This window comes from Syngnathoides biaculeatus, chromosome 17, assembly GCF_019802595.1.
Source record: "Syngnathoides biaculeatus isolate LvHL_M chromosome 17, ASM1980259v1, whole genome shotgun sequence".
Taxonomy (NCBI): domain Eukaryota; kingdom Metazoa; phylum Chordata; class Actinopteri; order Syngnathiformes; family Syngnathidae; genus Syngnathoides; species Syngnathoides biaculeatus.
Genome location: NC_084656.1, coordinates 15,159,898 through 15,182,057, shown reverse-complemented (window position 1 = coordinate 15,182,057; position 22,160 = coordinate 15,159,898). Strand labels below are relative to the sequence as shown.

At 38.7% G+C, this 22,160-nt stretch overlaps 2 protein-coding genes across 9 annotated transcripts; one reads left to right on the top strand and one right to left on the bottom strand.

Annotated features, from left to right (window-relative positions):
• The first annotated feature begins 195 nt into the window (after window positions 1–195).
• Window positions 196–20,387, top strand: smad2 (SMAD family member 2). Of its 8 annotated transcripts, XR_009792281.1 has the most exons (14): window positions 196–371; window positions 3,252–3,767; window positions 8,622–8,711; window positions 9,189–9,382; window positions 9,578–9,712; window positions 10,682–10,756; window positions 10,882–10,935; window positions 11,300–11,512; window positions 11,597–11,734; window positions 12,981–13,125; window positions 16,729–16,975; window positions 17,062–17,145; window positions 19,736–19,766; window positions 20,122–20,387. XR_009792281.1 is itself a non-coding variant. In XM_061801213.1 (12 exons), exons 3-12 carry the CDS (start codon window positions 3,511–3,513, stop codon window positions 16,850–16,852), a joined length of 1,425 nt encoding a protein of 474 aa, XP_061657197.1. In that variant the 5' UTR covers window positions 196–371; window positions 3,252–3,320; window positions 3,464–3,510; the 3' UTR covers window positions 16,853–20,387. The 8 variants fall into 8 exon arrangements, 3 of the variants coding, with proteins under 3 accessions (XP_061657197.1, XP_061657198.1, XP_061657196.1); XR_009792280.1 differs by having other exon boundaries at window positions 19,736–20,387; XR_009792279.1 differs by having other exon boundaries at window positions 16,729–17,145.
• A 660-nt stretch (window positions 20,388–21,047) lies between these two features.
• On the bottom strand, window positions 21,048–21,850 carry LOC133491140 (butyrophilin subfamily 3 member A3-like). Its single transcript, XM_061802043.1, has 2 exons — window positions 21,781–21,850; window positions 21,048–21,705 (listed from the first exon to the last, which is right to left on the bottom strand). The coding sequence occupies exons 1-2, from the start codon at window positions 21,848–21,850 to the stop codon at window positions 21,053–21,055; spliced, it is 723 nt and encodes a 240-aa protein (XP_061658027.1). The 3' UTR covers window positions 21,048–21,052.
• Window positions 21,851–22,160: the final 310 nt, after the last annotated feature.

The window sequence follows — 22,160 nt, the reverse complement described above, 5'->3', positions numbered from 1 at the left end:
CATATACTATACTATATTACTATCATGTGCTAAATAATGGTAATAATAATAATAATAATAATGTCTGAGTCTGACGTCATAACAGTGGAAAATTGACGTTCCCCCCAACCAATAGAAAATACGTCTGGCAACTAGGACCTCGCTTGAACCAAGAAATTCAACCAATCAAAAAAGAGAGAGGGCGGGCAAAATAGATTGTGTAGCGACTCGCTATACAGTGTGGTTGAGCTTTGAATGAGGGGCCATCATCCCGGTGGTACGGTGTTTCTACATCCACTTTTAAGACTCGCTGGACCAAACTAAAATTAAAAAGATGGATTTATTGGCGGGTACCTAAGTGACCACGCGATTACCTCTCACCAGCTCGTTTGGTAAGCATGTCTCAACAGTCAATACTGTCAAATTGGTCAGCAGCACAACATGGTTCAGACCTGATTTTTGTCTCTCGGACAAAGTAGCAAGCATGCTAGCGAATTTTTCCCCCCCTTCGGTACTCGGGTTTGAACGCCAAGGGAGGAGGAGAAGAGGGTGTATCAATTACCCTACGACAAAGAAAATTGAATTTACTGAATGTGTTTGCACTTTGAAATAATGTGCCACTCTTTTTTGCTGTTTCTCGAAGTCAATACTGACTCGTTTGCGGCGAAGCGCGTTAGCTTATTCTTCGAACCGTGTGCGTGTGTTTTTTAGTGGGTGGTTGCAGAGAAGTGTGATACAGACAGTTTCTCACAAAGAGAGTGGACTTCACAGACAAAATACCGCCGCTTATCTTGTTCACAAGGCCCTGCTCGTCGCGATTAGCATTTACATTCGACGTTGTCGTCGTATCAACGTGGTTTGAGCTTTTTTTGTTTGTTTTTGTTTTTTGGTGTTGTGCGTTCCAGTAATGCTCAATGTATAATTTGGGATCTCCTTCTCAGAACATTTGTACTACCCAGCATTGCTGCATGGTCTTGATTTCTTACAAACCGATTCCTATATAAAACGTAGAAGTAGTGTAATTAGTAGAAACTCAAGTTAAAATGTTTATTCTGCTAAGATGCATATGGCGGGCTTTGCAGTTACTCTTTGACGTTAAATAAACAGGAGCAGGTAATCATTATGATAATACGCATTGAATATTAATGTTTGTAAAACGAAGTTCATTTTTAATAAGGTGTAAGCCATGAAGTAAATTCTAACAAGGAGCTCGACCTTACAGAGAAGACAGTGAGCCCTTCCTCGCTGTCATAAGTTTGCCCTTTTCTTGGTTTTTTAAAACTCATTGATCCAGAATGTTTCCCCTTTAATTTGAGGATTTGGTATTGTTTAGTCTGTTGGTAAATTTACTCTCACTAACAAGTAGGGGAGCTTATCTTGTTACAATGGGAGCTATAACCGGATGAGTTTACACATGAAACTCTGAAACTACCTCAATTCTTAGAAACATTTCTGTTTTATGCACTGTTTTTACTCAAATAGAATCGATTACGCAAGGTGCCAATATTGCTGACAGATTGGATTTGGGGGGGCTTTCACAAAAATGACATATTTTGGAAAATGTACTTTCTAAATGCTTATATGCAATTACAGTGGACCCCCACTATTGCCGAGGGATAAGGAAAGAGCCTAACTGCAAATTTGGAATAATTGATACTCCCCTAAAAATTATTGTAATTCCCTGTCATCTTCTTCGTCTTCCCTCTCAATAGTTTTAATCAGGGGTTTCAAACTCATTTATTTGTGGGCCAGATCTATATATTTGTCACTTCATAAATTGTAAATAACGTCCATCCATCCATTTTCTGATCCACTTATCCTCACGAGGGTTGCGGGAATGCTGGAGCCAATCCCAGTTGTCATCAGGGAGGAGGCAGACTCCACCATGAACTGGTTGCCAGCCAATCACAGGGCATATAGAGACAGCCACCAGTCGCACTCAGAATCACACTGAGGGGGAAGTTAGAGTGTCCAATCAGCGCATGTTTTTGGCATGTGAGAGGAAACCAGAGTGCCCGGAGAAAATCCACGCAGGCATGGGGAGAACATGCAAACCCTACACAGGAAGGGCTCTAATTTGAACCCCGGTCCTCAGAACTGTGAGGCCAATTTTCTACATCTGTGCCACTATTCCATCCCTATAAATAAAATTAATTCACAAATATTTTGATTCTTTTGGTCCAAATATTTACAAGTAAATTCTGAAAGTTTTAAAATTTGTCAACTGTTACGCTCTTGATTTCATTTTAAATTTGAACAAATAAACCGATGAACTGATTCATCAAATGAAAGTTCTGACATTTTGTAATAATCACTGTATTAAAACGTTTCTATAGTAGTTATTCATTTTAACAGAGGTGCAGTGTAAATGTGGTGCAGCAGTTTATAAAGCTTCGCTCCTGGGACATCTTTAAGTGTTTACAATATCATGTGTCAAAAATCATGAGTAGCTGTCAATTTCAAAATGTCATTTAGTGGTAAGTGGTTGCCTGTGTTCCTTCCAGTGGACAAATGTAGCCGCAACACTTACTCTTATTGAAAAATAGCAGTTTTGGATCATTGTCCAATTTGGATGACTTTTGACCTGTTGCTGAGACCTAGTGCTACAAAAACATTCCAAAATGCCTGCAAATTTCATTGTACCCTGCACACATTCAATATGCCCTGTGCAAGATTTAGCAAAGGCCCAAAACATTTCGCAGTAGGCAAAGTATTTTTTTCTTTGTCTGCTTCATTTTTGCATCAAAGCTGAGCTCCAGCTTTGTGTCACCTTTCCAAGGCAAAATTACATTGCAAATGCTTTGTGGGTTGTCAATATTAATCTTGGCAAATTCCAGTCCAGTAACTATCAGCTAGTTTGTCTTTCTGTAACAGACCAATACGAACACATTTTCTCCATGTGTGTAGAAAGTAAACTGAAGCACCGTTTTTGACCCTGCAGCCGACCCAGGTTTTACGCGGTCGAACACTGCTCAACTTTAGCAGGAGAAGGTTAACCCTGGTTTTGATAATAGGATCGGTACCGTTGTATGGGATTAGTGTTTGATTAGTATCAGCATCAACGCAGAAGATTTGTCACCTCAGTTAAGATGGATTAGGTTTTAGAGACTGACCTAGTAACCGAAAGATACCCTTTATTGAAAACTGTTTAACAAACCAACTGGGCTCGTACACAAATTATGACAATAGCCAGTGTGCCTTCCTGAGTTGTTTCAGTTGTTTATTTATTTATTTTTAATGATTGTGTTTTTTTGTCCCCTTGTTTATTTTAGGATTAGTTGGATGCTCCGCTCTCTGCTCCCCTCCATTAGCACATTCCATATAGTATCTCTATTTTCCAGGTTTTTCCTCTATACTAATGACTTAGATAGGATTAGAAATACACATGTATAGTGTCTCTGTCTTTTTATTTCCTGAAGGATTTTAGACATACAGCCTAACAGCTTTAAATCCCCCTCCCCCTCCCTTGTTCCCTTTACATCAGATTAAAAGGCTAACTCAAAACACTCACGTACACGACGTACACGCAACATGTCCTCCATACTACCCTTCACTCCCCCGGTGGTGAAGCGGCTGCTCGGGTGGAAGAAGACTCCGGCAGGAGGCGGAGGAGCAGGAGGTGGGATTGGAGGAGTAGGGGAGCAGAATGGAGGCGGGCAGGAGGAGAAATGGTGTGAAAAAGCCGTCAAGAGCCTGGTGAAGAAGCTAAAGAAGACAGGGCAGCTGGATGAGCTGGAAAAAGCCATCAGCACGCAGAACAACAACACTAAGTGTGTCACCATACCCAGGTGAGATGGGAGCACACGTAAACACTGTTACTTTTGTTTTCTACACGCTACTACTCGAAACATGGCTTAGTGCCACTCAACATAATTATTCAAAACGATTACTGACAGTTGAACCCCACCAAGTGGTATAATTTGGTTTGGCGTTCACCCAAACTATTCTGAAAAAAATCAAGCTCTGTTGAACATCCTTGGAGTTGAAAAGAACATCAAGTGTGACATCATGCAGTGCACAAGCAAATGTTTTGATATTCCTGAAGGAAAGCTAAAACACCGGGTGACAGAATCACTCTCCAAAAAGCCTGTCGTTGCCCTATTATGTGGCCCTATTATTTATAGTTTAATAGATTTTACATACAGTTTTTTTAATATTTCTGATTCCAGAATCTAAGAATGTTGTTTATCTATGTAGTTAAGCGTATTATGATGGCAATCATTTGAGCCTCCGTTAGGTCTGCAGCTAACGATTATTTTCATAATCTGCCAGATGTTTTAGTGTAATAGATTATTTGGATTTTTTAAAATCTGTTACTTTATTTTAAAAAAGACATTTCAAATTGTTCTAACGTGTCGAGAAATGGGCAAAAGGTGTTGGTCATTATTTTCTAAAGGAAAAGGAGATGTTTTCAAATGTCCTACTTTAATTAGACACAAAAATAATCAGTCTCCTTTCATGAACGACGAAAGAGCTTTGAGAATACTTAGTTTGAAATACTGAGGATTTGGTCAATATTTACTAAAACAAGGACGTTTATAATTAATCGATTATAAAAAAAATACTTGTCGATTAATTCAGTAATCCTCCATTAATTGATTAATCTTTACAACTCTAGCCTGGATTAATTTTAAGTGATTAGGTTGGTATTTTCTAAGGAACAATAATAATTTTAAAAATTACAATAACTTGAAAATAATTGTCGTCAGTAGTTTGTTTTTTTACTTTGAGAGGTTCCGGTTTCGGTAAATTGAACTAATCAATGAAATGACTGACTACGCAGCATACATAACATGTAGCTGAACAGGAACCAACACCACAGACTTGCAGGAAAAACTGAAATCCCGCTTCTTCATTTAGGTCACAAAGGTTAACCCTGTAGTAGAACTGAAACCAGGGTGAAGGAAACCAAAACCCAGCACATGAAGACAGCAAGCATCCATTGTTGGTCTTCTTATTTTTATTGTGCAACACTGCCTAATGTAAACATTATTTTTTAAAATGCAACTGATAAATGCCAGGGAAAACATAGACAATAATTGGGGTGGAACCGCAAAAGTCAAATACCCAGAAGTTGCCCAAATTGGAATTCAACCAAGTTTCTTTTTTAGAGGAGCCCTGTTAGTCCTTTGAAATGTTGTCACATGACACCTTTTTCACATATAATCGTAATAAGACACCCCCGTGTATTGCTTTCTGTTGTTTTTTTCTTTTATTCCACTACAGGATGTTATTAGCAGTAGGTATCTGTTTATAGGAAGCAAGTAGTGTTAAGTTGTCATTCTTCGGCATATTTTGAAATCAACTCTTGAACATCTATTTCTGCTTCAATATATATTTATACACATACACACATTGATAAAGGATGAGTGCATTAAGTGTTTTTTTTAAGTGTCATTTAAAATAAGATTTTGATTTTCCATTATTCCTGAGGATAAAAGTTATTTATAAGTGAGAGCACCGCAGTGGCCAACCGAAATCCAGGAACACTTGAAGTTGTATTTCAAATAATTAGCCTTTGGTTTGCTTGGAACTCGTAGTTCTCCCTCGATCGTAATATTTCATCACGCAGTGACTTTTTTTTTTTTTTTTTTTTTAACCATTCTATGCTTCCAACATTGTGGGAAAAGTTTGGGAAAGGCCCCTTTTCCATTTTCCATTTCTATTTTCAGTGCACAAATCAAAGTCCATGAAGGCTGTGTTTGTAGTGGAAGAATGTGGGACTCACGGCAAAGATTTTGAGCTCTAACATCACTGACCATCGGGATGGACAGAAACTGTTTTAGTTGAAACTGAGAGCTGACTGTAGTTTTTTTTTTTTTTTTAAACGACTCTGTCAATGGTAAACGAATTTTTGGACAATAGCTGTTACAGCCATTACTTTTGCTATTGAGTTTTAAGTATACTATATGTGACCAATTCTTTAGAACTCCTAGATGCTTTTCAGCTTCGCGCCAGCTGTTCGCCACCTCACCAATGGCTAAAAGAAATGGGACTAAGCGAAGCAAAGGTTGCCCACTTTTGCCACACTGCGAAATTGAAATTGCCTTCGTCAGAACGCAAAAGACATTCCTGATTAAAAGTGAAAAAGTGAAAAAAAAAAAAAAAACTTGTACTTTATCATGCTGAACTGGCTTGAACCATTGCCAAACGTATCTAACTCGTCATTTGGGGTCCCATGGCGAACTTACTCATGTTTGTACCTGCTTTGCTTGATCAGGTACATAGGCCAAATCACTCAACCAGGTGAAACCGTATCTTGGCATTAACAGTGTCAGGGGAGCTCCACTAGAAGCATGTGAATATTTGTCAATCGTTCTCCCGAGGATGTCCAGTAAAGGGAGATAATACAGCTGTTCCCTGAACATTTCATGTGTGGAACTGCAATTTTAATGTGACCCAACACTCTCCATTCGCTCACTATCATGAAGTTATTTGGGCCTCACTTATGAATTGTTTTAGACCATAGGGAAAGACTCAAATATCGACACATAAAATAGGTTAGTGGACAGAAGAACCTTTTGTGTTCCAGCACTAAACCTCTTTCTGTTCTTCATCGAATTGTCAGGGTGGTAATGAAGTTGTTCTGATAAGGTGGTGGTGTTTTTAAGTTTCTGTTGTCTTTGGGCTTAGTTGTAGCTTTTATCACCTATTGTTCTTGTGCTTAGCAGTATGATATATGATCCCATCCTTGAGATAGCAGCTATCTTATGATGGCCCCGTTGGACTAGCAGCATTTTGTTTCCCTTCTTGCGCAGCCACCTTTACGATATTTGAGCACCACGGGTACCTATGCTAAATATTGTTTTTGAAATTTGTGAGTCATTTCACCACAAGAGAACTTTCAGATCTGGACGAGAGTTGTATGGTCAGGAGGAACGGTTGACTATTTCTGTTACAACTAAAAAAATGTCATGGAGGAAGTGCAAGAAAGCCCACAAGCATGGGTGGGATCATTACTATTATTACAAGTTTCATTGCTTTGCATGGGGAAAAAAAGGGATGTTGGTTAGTCATGTGTGCATGCATATGTGTTGCGTCAGTCATAAGCCATACACAACATTTGTACACAAACTGTCTTATGTTGTTTACATTTTTTGATGTGGTTCTCCTGTCCTACTCTTGACATACTTTAAACAGTCATTTGCACTTTTTATTTTCTGCCACAAACTTTGGGTAGACTTATTTTGCATGGAACAAAATAAATCTGCCCATATGGTATATGTCCTTTCCTTACAAACAACATATAAGAATTGCAAATGATGGATGTAATCATGGTGTAATCAGACTTTTCAGGAGCTTATTTGAGAGGAGGTACAGTATAGATGAAACAAGTAATGCTGCTTTATGGACTTTCTTTGATAGTTTAGCAGTTGTTCAAAACAATTGGCTCACAAGATTTACTGTTTTCTAAAAGGAAAGACAATACTTTGGTTTTTCAAGACAGTCCTTTAAGAAGAAGTGTTACAAGTGCCCACCATCTATGTGGACTTTGATCCATTTGTGGTAGTTAAGTCACGTTTTAGGGCAAACAATTTATATTCCCATGCACGCGAGGTCGACAACGCTTGCATTGCATCACGTAACCCCATTTCCCCATGCAGCATCTCTGCGTAGCTTGCCGTGCACATGTCAAAAAACGTTACCCGGAGATCATCTCTCATGATTGGTCTGTTTTAGTCACATGCTCACTGTTCCTTTCTGCTACACGTACCACCAACACCACCGCATAATTAAATATATCATCTGGCCATTTGGGTCCATTTGTTCAAGCAGACTCTGTTCCACAGTCCCCACTGATTCGTCCTAGCCAATACCTACCAGCATCAGCGACACCTCTGACTTGGAGAAGAACTGCAGCGCATTTTCAAAACTGTGCGTGTGAGTTGTGCTTGAGTATAAAGGCAAACTACGCACAGGATAGCAGCAGCAACGTCAATGCAGTCGCCGCATGTGCATGTAAAGAGGCCTTTAGAAATGTCGTGGTAATTTTGATGTCCGTATCTCCAGTTTCACCCTGAACAAACAATGTTTGTTTGTTTTTTTTTTTAAACTATTTAGCCTGAAGGGGTTCCCTGAGTAGCAGACAAAATTAGACTATTGAGATAGGTTGAGAAAATTATTTTACTCTAATTTGAAGGCGTTTTATTTTTTTTACTAGATTTTCCACACAAAAACGTTCCCCAAAAAGGGATTGTTATCTGACACAAAACACTTTCTCAGGAACCCATCATTCAATGATCAGAATTCTTGCTGCATTCTACTCAGGTTGAAGTGCCCGTTTCAGACTCAGAATTTTGACGGACTATCTATTGAATATCTTGTCATATCGCTACTTTAAATATTTTTCAAAGAAACTCTGCTCTCCCTTCACCATCTGTCAAGTTGAGATTTGTTACATGATTGTATCATCCAGTTAGCCTCTTACTGATAATCATGGGTGGTGGGAATTTTATTTTATGTCATGATTTCTTTAGAGGCCAACTGTTTACGAATCTGTTTGTGATTTCATCCTACTTTTGTTTAATGGGACATCTCACATTTACTGTTTGTTTACTTTTATTTCTGTCATTTTTTTGCTCATGTCCTGTATATTTTTTGTCTGTCTGTGTGTTTCTGTGCATGCATGTGTTTGTCTGTAGCAATTGTTCAGATCTATGGGGTCTTGGGTCAGGCCACATGATAGAGCAGTGGGACTCTTCAGGCATGTACGGATACCCTGACCACAACAGGTGAATACACTCACATGTATACAAATTGAACATTATTGGTTGGTGGGCTGGGGCTTAAGGCCGCCCTTGCTGTACTGTTGGGCTATTTCTTTAAACTGACTATTAGGAAGAACAAGATAATAAACCAAGACATGAAATGGAAATTAAAGTACTTTATGGAGCATAATGTAATTATATAATGCCACCAAACCAAACATCCACAATGCAAACGACTGCCCACCTGTTTGTTGAAATATTTATTGCAATGTGTGTGTGGGCTGGCTTTCATAAGTTAAATAGAAATGGTATAATAGTTGTATTAAGCAAAGTTAGCAACTGCTGGCATTGATTTACCTAAATGTCATCACCTACAGTAAAATATGCATTTCTTGGTGAACAATTTGCTGACATGGAGGTCTGTTTAGATTCTTCTTTTTTCTCACCATTAGAATAAAGAATAACACCTCTTAATGCCATCATCTCTTCAAATGCTCTCAGGTCATTGGATGGGCGTCTTCAGGTGTCCCATCGTAAGGGTCTACCACATGTCATCTACTGTCGCCTGTGGAGATGGCCGGATCTTCATAGCCACCATGAGCTGCGGGCCATTGACAACTGCCAGTACGCCTTCAACCTCAAGAAGGATGAAGTGTGTGTCAACCCTTATCATTACCAGAGGGTGGAGACGCCGGGTAATGATCTCTTTGAAAGAAATTTTAAATACGGACCAGTCTGCGCTGCTAGCTCTAATCATCAGGATGCCATCTAAATAATGCTTTAAATGCCTGTGATCATGACAAATAAAAAGTTATGTATTTTTTGTGTGACATAAGACCTACGTGTGTATGGTATAAGACTGGTTTCGTTTTTGCTTCTTATTTCCACAGTGCTGCCCCCAGTTTTGGTGCCCCGCCACACAGAGATCCTGACTGAGCTTCCACCGCTAGATGACTTTACAAACTCAATCCCTGAAAACACCAATTTTCCAGCAGGCATAGACCCTCCTAATAACTATATACCAGGTCTGCAACCAGGGCAAACATTGGTGTATCAAATATGATCCATGTTCAATGTTTATTTTTTTAGTAATCACATGGTTCAAAATGAGACAGGCAAAACTCAACAAGGGCCAGCTCGAGTCTTTAGTTGTGGTTCATATGAATGACCAACATCTTTGTACTAAACTTTCAGCCTCAGTTTGTTTTTGCTTAAAATCTATATTTTTTTATTAAATACTTTTAATTTTTGTACTAAAAATATCCCCCACCTGAAACATTTAAAAATATTTTATAATACAACCTTTTTTTTTTTTAATCAAAAATGCTCTTCTGTGCTGAAAAATCATTTGTTATATGGGTCTTCTGGTGCTGAAAAGTCCAAAACGAGACACAATAAGTCCAACCCCCAGAGGAGCAGTTTATATATATTTATTTCTTTGTAAAGTCCAATGTAAGTTATTTACGATTCCATATCAGTGAATTTCATGTTTGTATGCTAAATATGAGCACTTGTCTTCATGACAGTGTCACATTTTGTCCTCCACCACTGAACTGGCCATTCCTTTTGGTTTCCTTTGAATGACCTCTTCATTTTTGTTGTATAATTGTTGATATCTGCAACTTTTACACCCATGCATGCTGATCTGCCCACCCATTGCGCACAACCTTTTCTTCTGCTTTGTGTTCATTTCAAAAGGAGTCACTTATTTTAGTTTGAGCCAGACCTTGTAGTCTTGGGCCAAGGACTGAGTTATGATGGGATCAAGAATTTGTGGGATGTTTTAAGAAAAGAATCAGTGGAGGTTAAAGTAATACTCAATACTGGCATAGCCACATTTAACTCATCTCATTATTGTACATAGAATGTTAGCCACCAACCCAGCCTCTGAAAATTTTAGCAGTGAGAAGTACAGTAATGATTTACCTCTTTGTTTATTTTTATTATTTTAATATATATTTTTTAAATTAAATAATGGATACTGTTCTTTATAGAGACTCCCCCACCTGGCTACATTAGTGAAGATGGCGAGGCTAGTGACCAGCAGATGAATCAAAGTATGGAATCAGGTAAACCTATTTTATTCAATAAAGTCTCGATGCTGCGTTATGAAAAAAGGGTCTGTTTTTAAAATTAATATGAATATACTGGTAATTATTAATTCCATTGTTTGCATCTTTATGTATTGTGCTAGGCTCACCAGCAGAACTGTCACCTAACACCTTGTCGCCGGTCAGCCACAGCCTGGGTAAGTCGGTTATACTTCATGGATTTCGTTTCATTCTATTTAAAAAGTTTCAAAGCAATTGTAGTTTTATAGTGAATTTCATATACAAGGTAACTCAATACGCAAGTGAATGCTTTATAGAATTTCCCCTTTGGGAATCATGAAATTGTCATCATCTTGGTTGGAGCTACAATTTTAAAGTCATGAAACTTTTTGGGGGAAATAATGTTCCATTTCTGATGTTTGATAAACACTTACTACATTATATTCTCTTATATTTGCTTTATATTTTATTTAGTTGTATTACAATTAAACTTAAACAGGAAATGACTAATATTAGAAATACCAATTCAATGTAAAATATATTAACAACTTGTCCCGACAGACCTTCAGCCCGTAACCTACAGTGAACCAGCTTTTTGGTGCTCTATAGCCTACTATGAGCTCAACCAGCGTGTTGGAGAAACATTTCACGCTTCGCAGCCTTCTCTTACGGTGGATGGCTTCACCGACCCCTCCAACTCTGAGCGCTTTTGCCTTGGACTTCTCAGCAACGTCAACAGAAACGCAACTGTCGAAATGACAAGGAGGCATATAGGTATCCATCAGCAATTACACCTATCAGTTTAAGTGGCTGGAATTATTGTGCTGTATCCCATTTTCCTTCCAATGTAACCTGCAGGTCGTGGAGTGAGGTTGTACTACATTGGAGGGGAGGTGTTCGCTGAGTGCCTCAGCGACAGTGCCATTTTTGTCCAGAGTCCCAACTGCAACCAGCGATATGGCTGGCACCCCGCCACAGTCTGCAAGATACCTCCAGGTTCTTATTCCTTATACCTCCAGGATTTTCTTATCTTCATACATACTTCTTCTTGTAAAACTGTCCTCCTTTCAGAAAAAAAGTGTTGCAAAAAGCCACAGGAAAAAGAAAAACACTTAATCTTTTGTTGCTGACTGAAATGAAGGCAACTAGTGAGGTATGCTGACAGCTCGTGTAATGCTGTGTTACAACAGTTTGATGTCCAAAATATGAATGAGATATGAATCAGAATCAGCTGTAATGGCCAAGTGTGTAGAACACACAAGGGATTTCTTTTTCTCCCTCAAATTTTTATTTTGAATTCGATTGCTTCTATGTATATTACAACAAATGTATCTTCTGCCAATATCTCAAAATGACATTTAGTAGATAATTACAAAAGAAAAAGACACGTCTAAGTAATATGTCACGGCAGAATCAAAGAAAAATATATTGTAGTTACGGCATGAGCTCCTTTTGATCAGCAAAACAGCACTTATTGGAAAAATAAAGCCCTTGAGGAAGAGCCACCAATGCTCCCCACAACTCAGCTTGTTTTTCCTCAGACTCCCACCCACACAGGCTGAGTAATCTCTATCCATGCAATTTTGAACATTTCATTCTTGGCTGAACCAGCAGCATGAATGGTATTATTACAGCGCCACACGTTTATGCGGAAGGCAAAATCGAACATTACGTGGAATGTTAGGGTCTGGGCTGTCAACCTTGCGAATCAGTTCCACTGTGCAAAACTGCCATGTTTAACCATGTGAGCTTTTGTGTGCGTGTTTTTTTTTTTTTAAACCATGTTGTCAAATGTACTTATTTTCTAGTTTACCCAGACTTATTAATAAAATCCATTAGATGTGGTGCTGTCACTTTGTATGTAGGTTGTGGTACACACACCTGACTTTGGTGTGTGCAGTGAGCCATCAATTCCCGTTCATTTATTGTGTCGATATATGCCCTGCGACTGACTGGGGACCAGTTCAGGGTGTAATCTGCCTTTCGCTCAGTGTAAAACAGGATAGGCTCTGTAACTCACCTAACCCTGAAGACTGTGGATAACCAGCCTTGACAATGGACATGGACTTTGTATGTAGTACAGTATTTCAATCAAAGAAAAGGTTCATGTTTTCTACATTTACATTCACATCGAGTATGGCCTCAAGTTAAATGACAAAAAAAGTTGCGCCGCACACATGATGAAACATGTTTTTCGCAGTGCAAATCAAATAAAGTCTAATCCTTAATCTTTCACTTCCAGGCTGTAATCTGAAGATTTTTAACAACCAGGAGTTTGCTGCTCTGCTGGCACAGTCCGTCAATCAGGGGTTTGAGGCGGTCTACCAGTTGACCAGGATGTGTACCATCAGGATGAGCTTTGTCAAAGGATGGGGTGCAGAGTACAGGTGTGTGCGTCTCTGTCTGTCTTTTAACAATGCGGGATCAACTTCAATCAGTAAAAATTAATCATTGACTTCAGTCACGGTCAATTCAAGCACAATTCTGTATTCAAATCTACCTCTATGATCAGGCTACACCAGGTCAGAGTGTAGCAACCTTTTGCTTTATACTGGGATAAATACAACAGCATGGAATAAGGTTACAAATGCAGTGGTTAACTTGATCTTAAAATTCTTTCATCCATCTTCTATTGTGCTTGTCGTCATTTGGGTTGCAGGTGAATTTGAGCCTATTCCAACTGACTTTAGTAGAGTGGCAGGGTCCACGATGGTGTGGTCGTCAGCCAGTGGTGGGGTGTAACAATTAAGATGTTCAAATGTTACTAGTTTGAAAAGTCTATGATGGTGGATGTTTGACACTAAAGAGATTTCCATTTTAGTCCTATGGTTTAAAAAAAAAAAAAAAAAAACTTTTAATCCAAAGGAACTGGAGGTTAAATTAGATTTGAATGAATCAATTCTAAATCCAGTTACAATGAATTTTGAAACTGTTTGCATTCAGCGGTATCGTCACTATGTTTTTGTTCCCATAACAATGTGTCTTATGTGAGAGGCTCTAGCGCTTCTTCCACACTGAGGAAAAGCAGTATAGAAAGGATACATAGTGTATCATTTTCCTTCTGAAAGACCGCAGAGCACTAAATAGAATTTACAGTAACTTGCTGCTTAAACCTAAGATGTGTTTCTGGGGTTGGTTGATTGTACTCAATTAGATTTTAAGAGTAACGTTTTTGTACTGCAAATAAGGATTAAACTATATTTGATCTGCAATGTAATATGCTGTGCACATGATACTGTAAGTCCCTATGATATTTACCTTTTGCCATAAAATGTGGAAGATCACAGGGCATTTGTCTATCCGTCTGGCCGTCTAACCATCCATCCAGCAAACATCTGTTCTGCCCCTGGCTCAGTTATTGTGTCGCAGCCTCCCAGCAGCCAGACAGCACAGTCGGTGGGGGTGATTTGCTTTGTCGTCATTGGTCGTCCTTAAGCTGCTGTGGAGCCTGTCTGGTTTACCGTCGGTATCCCCGCTGCTCAAGCCAACAGCGCTCAGCTCTGTTTAATCATTTGATCAGACTTTGCCAATGAGCTACTGTCTTTTTATTAAGTATTTTTAACTAGTCTTATGTATAGTTTTTCAAAATAAAGAAGCTGACCACTATAATTTTATTGTTGCCTTTTCAAGTTTTGAAAATACAAAAAAAATGGATGTATTGAGTAAAAATTATAGCAGTTTGGTAGCAAAAATAAAACTTTTTTTTTTTTCCACAGCAATCTTTCACATAAAATCTTACCAGTAATGTGGATAGATGGTTCCTTGTCTTACGACTGTTACAAACATGCGACGCTTCAAATTTATGAACAACGCCCAACTAACTGATTTTGCATAAGTGTAAGAATATTGTCGTCATGCAGCACTAGATGGCACTCTTGGTTACTTCTGACTTTACTACTTTTCATCCATTCGACCTCTAAAGTCTCATTACAGTCAGGGTTAAATAGGAAGCTATTCTCACTAACATTAGGAAAGAGGAAGGATGCACCCTGGACTGATCACTGGCCAATCACAGGACACACTTAGACAACCATTCACGCTGGTATGCACCTTATGGACAGATTGTTATAAGAACTTAAATGTTTTCCGAATGTTTGAACCTATGCAAGCACATTCAAAATCCATGGCCTGACCTGAGATTTAATCCTGAAAGCTATGATGCAGACATACTAACCAGTGTAACACCATGCTGCCCACTTTTTGCCCATTTAATTATCTTGAAAATGAAGAGTTTTTCAACATATTCAAATATTTTCAAACATTTACTCAATTAGGACTCAACTATTAAATTACAGGTAGGTTGGTGATATACTATGGCACATTCTCACTTACAAATATATTAACACGCATGTAATTTAGTACAGCTGGGGTGAAAGCCGAAAACATTTAGTGCTTATTTGAGACTGGATCACTGGTCCATATACTTTTTGTCTATAAAAGCAGACGTTTTTGCCCCAAATGTTTTGCTCCCTGAGATAGGATCTGAGGAGTGAGATCGCTAACGCGTATGTAAGCGACTGTTGTCGTGGCAAGACACAGGTGTGAAGTTCGACAATTTTTCCTGGCCTTAGGCATTTGTCACTGTCAGATGAGCGTTTCATGTCACACCAGATGCTGGTGCCGACAAAACGTTGCATCTAAAGATTGCGGCATGCCATTGTCGCTGTGCAAAAGCGCGCATAATGTGCGGGTAAATTTCTTCTGTTCTGGCTGGGCTTTGTTTATGTTGCCTGGTTTCTGTATACATAAATAAAAGGATGAATAATCAATTATACTCATTTTAGCAGTCAGCACAGCAACTTTATCTTGAGTTTTCTCCTTCATGAAAGCCAAAATAAATGGAGGCTTACCTCCCACAGTTGATTTAATTGAGATGCACTGATAGCATTTTTTTCATTCAGTATAAGTACTAACATTGGAGCAGAGTTGGGTAGTAACGTGCTACGTTTATCCCGTTAACATTTTCTCAAGTAGCAATTTTGATAAATTGTACTTTTCAGAATACTTAACATGCACAATACTTTTTTCGTTGGAGTATTTGTTAAGGACGGATACTTTTACTCTGTTACAATGATTTACATGCCAATCACTACTTTTGTGTTCTTTCGTGTGTTTTTTTTTTTTTTTAGACTCAACTGTGCGCCAATCCAATGTGATCATTGTCATTTGACTCGAAGTCACCAAGGAGATTACACAAAACATTCACATGATAACACATGTAGCCTTTGCGGGTACTCTGTATACCGCTGTATTTCAGTATGCACGATACCAATTACTGATGCGTGATAATTACCATTGTGTCTTGGTGTAGTTAAATGGTTTATTTCAGCCATTTAAATTATTGTTCTAAGACACAAACTTTCAGTCATATTTTTTGGGAGTAACAACTTGTTTCCTATGCTTTAATGTCCAACTATATATCTTTCAAAATAGTCTTGCTGTACATTTGGGTCAAATGTAATCTGTAAAACCACATTTCAGTTAAGTGGTAGTCAGTCAGTGTCGGTCTCAACACTTGAGGCATGTAAAAGGAGTACACAGATCAGAGACGAAAAAGAGTTGAGTGGGTATAAAAATCGTAATACGGATGTCATGTTACCTCCGTGTGTTAGCTACACAACAAAGTGGGTCAAATAAATGTGGATTTTGTATATTCTTCCCATGTCTTCCGCAGATACCACTGCTTTCTTCCACTTTCGAAAAAATGCATCTAAGTTTAAAAGATAAATCTAAATTGCCCATTTGTGTGAGTGTGAATGATTGTCATTTGTTGCCCTGCGATTGTATGGCAGCCAGTCTTGAGTGGACCCAACCTCCTGCACAAAGTCAGCTAAGTTTTGCTTGCAGCTGACTCCGACGAAAAATACTATTAAAATGAGATGAGAGGATAGGAAGGATATGGTAATTATGAATGTGTTTGTTTTTTTTCTTGTTATGCACAAGGCCACTTTTATGTGTTCTTCTCCTCAAGCTGTGTTTTACCCCTGCAGACGTCAGACAGTCACCAGCACTCCGTGTTGGATTGAGCTGCATCTCAATGGCCCCCTCCAGTGGTTGGACAAGGTGCTGACTCAAATGGGATCCCCCTCTGTACGCTGCTCTAGTATGTCCTAAAAAAGGCACCTGGCTGCGGCAGAAGAAACTTGACATTACACAACATTTGACCAGCATCGTAAAGAATTATACCATGGTGGAGTAACATCGTTAAGAGAAGAAACGCACACAAAGGACCGCAAGGTTGTGAGAATAAGCGTGCACTAATGGAATGTAAACATCGTAGTGCACCTGATTTTGACCTTTGACTTCTGTTGGATCAACCTCAGGCTGACATTCCAATCACCATTAACCTAATGACTGAAGTCACTCCATATCCAAAATGACGACGGTGGTGTCCATTCACATTTCAGGTATTTGACTGAGGTGCTGAACCAGACTCAAATGCAGAGAACAGTTGGGGAATTGAGTCTCTCTCTCTCTCTCTCTCTCTCTCTCTCTCTCTCTCTCTCTCTCTCTCTCTCGCTCTATCACTCTCTCGCTCTCTTTCTCTCGCTCTCTCTCTCTCACCAATACACCTTGCCTCCTCACTGCCTCGCTACCACGCCACAAGCTGGACTCAGTGTCAAGTGTTTTCGTTTACACGCGGTTGACTCGCGGTCCAACTGCCACGCTTTGGACTCACGTTCAACCAATGTTCAAATAGCGTTTCTCACATTTAGTGACCAAAGTACTGTACTGTTTATTGGTCGAGACTTGCGCTTACCCCTTCCTTTTCAGTCCACTGTTGGTGTGCTTGCAAACATAAACCTTTTAATTAACATATCCCCTTCACACACTTTGACCTTGACACACACTCTTATCCGAGATTTCACTCAATTGCAAATGTGTGCTCAAGCTCATTGGGTTTGGGTGAATCATTTAATTTAAAATTGGTTGAAACCCGTGAGAGCAGAAGTTGAAAAACTATTTTTCCTCTTGCTTCCTTATTCTATTGTATGTCATTTCATTTCAATGCATTGTAATCAGAAACAGAGTACATTTGTAGGATCAGCACATGATCTTAGTGTTGCCCCCAGCTGCAAGTCAAAAACTACGCATTGGGTGACACCAGGTTGAATTCTACTGATCTCTAGAAGTGATTCCCAACTTTGATTGATACATGACATTTCTTGCATTTGAAAAATTTCATGGCACGCTTACAAACAAAAATGTCACAAAGTGGATACACAAGTCAAATATTTCACTTTCTGTCATCAAATAGAAGAGAATTTAATATTGTCTTTATATGCCCCTGCCATGGACAGATAGATAAAGATACATTATTTGTTGTAAATAAATATTTTGACCAATTAAGGGAAATTTCATCATTTTCCCGGCACACCAAAAGAGCTCTCATGGCACACTATTGTGCCAGGCCACATTGGTCGGGAATCACCGCTCTAGATTATGCTTGAATTGACGCATGGTTTCCCCCTTTTATGAATAATGTTTTGACGAGAAGAGTCCTCCAATGTGGGATTGTGGTCAAATTGCCTCTACATTATTATTGCACTGTCCCAAATTATGCACCCTTAATTCAAACTAAAAAAAAAGTTGCCTTTAATGTAAAATACGTGAAATTTTAAATTGTACAGATAGAAATGATGAAAACCCCGACAGCATATTTTTGGAATTGCCATGATGTCTGAATTGGCTTACATTGTAGAGTAAGCGCTTATTTCACTTCAAAGGACATTGTGTCATCAGCTAAGAGCTGGAACAGCAATTTTGAGTCTGAACGTTTCCAAACTAAAATCTATTTAAGCTTTAAGTGTTTAACCAAGCAATTGTACTGCACAGTTATTTGAAGTTTTATGCTTTGTTTTTGTCTCGTGATGATTTATTTATATATATATATATATATATATATATATATATATATGGATGAATATGTTAAAATCCTTCTGGTTTGCCCAATGAAATGATTGACTTATTGTGTATTATGATATGATATAAAAGTGTCATTGGGCCTTCCACTGAAAACGAATCATTGCCCTGAATATCAACTTCCTATTTTTTTGTACTTTCCTGAAAATGAAATTTGATTGAAAAGACTTTATTAAATAAATTTACAATCTATGATATGGAAAAAGTTGGTTATTTGGACCATTACTGCAAATTTATGCTGTTCCAAAGACTAAATATAAGTTTGTACCAAAAAAAAAATGACCACTGACCAAAACCTGATGAATACAAACACAAAGTAATTAAACTCAGTGACCTAATAAGTGATGGTTGCTTTGCTCTAAAATCTTTAAAATGCATCAGTTATTCCTTCACCACCACAAACCACAAGAGGTTGAGGTCCTTTCATGAAAAGATGTTTTATTTATTTTCCTCAAATGCTCACGAGTTTCAAAGTAGCAAGTGAGCAATGCAGAATCACATTTCATTGTCACTGCCGTTGCTGTTCTCTGTCCGAGAATTCAGATGGCGATTCTATTCAATTTTAGTGTCTTAAACAGGACAAACATTCCAGTTTGCAATTAAAAAAAAAAAAAACTGCCTCTTGACTTAAGTGTACTCTTTACACTGCGTGTTTTATGAGGACGGGCGGTTTTTCCTCACACTCCCGTAGAGGCCTGTGTGTCGCTCAACAAAGAGCGCAGAAGCACAATGTCATGAACAGTGGGACATGTAAATATGGAGTATGTCTCACGTCATCCTCATGTCATATTCCAGATTTCATTGTTGTTGACTTGGAACAATTGTGACATGTTTCTGAGCTTGTGCATGTAAACACAAACAGGGTGGTGTATTTTGAAATGCAGACAGAGTTGAATGACTGACTCTTTCATTTAGGGCGGCCTTTTTCTGTTTTTTTGATTCAGTTGAATAAATTCCATTTGTCTGGATCAATGGAAATCATACTCACTTGTACATAAACTGAACTAGCCCATGGCAGTTATGTTTATCTCTCTATTTCATGTTGTCTTAAATTTCATTTTTTTTACTTTTTAGGGAATACTTTACTGGACTTCTCAATGCCAAGGTCAGTACATGGTTTTAAAAAAGGAAAGTGTTTCCTTGTAGTCTTTTGTACTATGCGTTGCCATCACATCGCTCAGATTGTATTCGCAGAAGTATTTTCAATCATTACTGTAGGCGTTACCCCTGTTGATTTGTTATCATTGTGCTCCGAATGCCAGGTTCCAGAAAGCATTTGGGGTTTTTCCTTTTTCTTTAAAAGAGTGCCACTTTGTTTTGCAGTTTGCTTGTTCACTCCCTAAAAAATCAGCTTTGCAAAAGGAGGATGAGCAGGGTTTTTTTTGTTTTTTTTTTGTTTTCTAGGGTCTTTACACACACACTTTTACCAATCACCTTGTGTTTTTTTGTCTTCCGTGAAGGACAAGTGTGGATTCCTAAATGAACATCTCTTTTTCTTGAGAAAAGGTCTGCAGGCAAAAGTTGCTTCATGTCTTTAGTTGTTATTATTGTACAGTTATTTTATTTTTCAATTTCTCCCCTTCCCCCATGCTTTCCACAAAACCTATCCCTTTTGACAAACAAGTTGTAAGGATGTCTTCTTCAAACACAGATCTTTATATAGGTTCCAATTATGAACAAGCAACTTCTGACTGTGTACACTAATAAAACTTATGGTTCAAGTCAAGCTCGTGTGTTTGCATGTGTTGAGTGACAGTCGTTGAAATAATGGTTAGACTATATAATAAGTACCCTGTAAATAATCATCCGTCCGTCAAAGCTGGTCTGGTCGTCACCAAACAGGGCAAAAATAGACAAAACAACCATGAACCAAGTCTTTAATTCACCAAGCATGCATGATTTCAATATTTGCCTTACTTGTCACAGAAATCCATTGATTCATTATCTTTTTGGTGTTATTTATTGCATGTGGTGAGTACGTGATCATCTTTGTTGAATGTGGTACCTGACATCATTTGCACTGAAACAAATTACATGGATCTTTTATCGCAAGATATATTCATCTTATTTTAGGTGGAATGTTATCCACCTATTGGTGACCATTTCATATAAATAAAAGTGAGTCTCGTTTGTACAATACAGTATACAGCTGTTAGGAAAGCAACCATAGCCTGTGCCACAAAGTGTGTGTGAAGTAATGAATGTCGTTAAAATGTTATTTTTTTGTCAGCAAGATTTTCTCTTGAAAATATGAGAATTTTAAGTTTTCTCCATTCAGTGAGCAGGTCAAGCCATGTAAAATATCCCTGTGGGAGGAAAAAGAAAAAATCCAAAATTACATCAGATTTTCAAATCACTTGTGGTCTTGTATCCTGTGTCTCACTAATCGCATCATGAAAGCAAACATTGGTGCAAAGTATCTCTGGCAACATGCCTACTTTGACTTTTAACCAGTGGTGGAAGTGGTAGTATTTTCAGAGGCTTTTTGTCTTTTGTGTAAAAGTAAGGATACATTTTCTTGCCCTCAAGCAAATGTAGCCCAAATGTTTGTTTTGTGCCTAATTCAGTTTTTGTAAGCGAGTCGAAGAATGAAAGTGATTTTGTGGAAGTGTCCACTTCAACTTTGATCCTCTGCAGTTTTGCGGGCAGATTCCAACTTTTTAACTGTGGTGTAAACAGTTGATATTGTCCATCTCGAAGTCCAATGGTCCAAGGAGAGATGTCAACCATCGGGTCCCCCAACGCCAGCCCGAGTTGCCAGTCTTTGTTGTCTCCTACCTCATCAACCCAAATGTGTGTTCCTGAGTGCAGAGCAGAACCGAGCACAGCATTGGAGGAATCAAATCTGTCCGGATTCTTCGGATGCTGTTCCACACCTTTGAACGTTACACTGCTCAGATCTTCAGAGAGACTGAGTCCTTTATTGGCTGTATTTGGGTCCAGAATCACAGGACTGTAGGAGACGTTCTTCTTCATTCGTTCACACACGAACTTTAGGTTACCCTCCTTGTGCAAACTGCAGATGTCCTCTGGTTCCGCTGAGCCTTTCAGAAGGCCTCACACACATTACTCAGAGCCAGGTTTGGAAGTAAATCCATTGAGCACCTTTTCCTGCAGACTGGACACTGTTGGTTTGTATTCTCCTGCCACCATTGCTTCAGACACGCCTGGCAGATGCTGTGACCACATGGCAATCTGACGGGTTATTTAAAGATCTCAAAACAGGTGGGACATTGGAGATTGTCCTCAATTTGGCTTGCCATGGTCCTTGTGAAGACAATTTTCCAGTCCCCGCAAGATTCAAACCTTTACTCACAGGAGACTTGCTGCGCCTCCTCTTTCGTCACAAGTGAAAGAACTGTTTAAAGTCCACTGTTCCTGATTCCTCCAGATGAGCTTTTGTTTTTAGACTTGTCAAGACCAAGTTTGTCTCACTAAGATGTGATTTATGATGGATTATCAAAAAATAAAGATTTCCCGTGTGACATTAACCATTTAT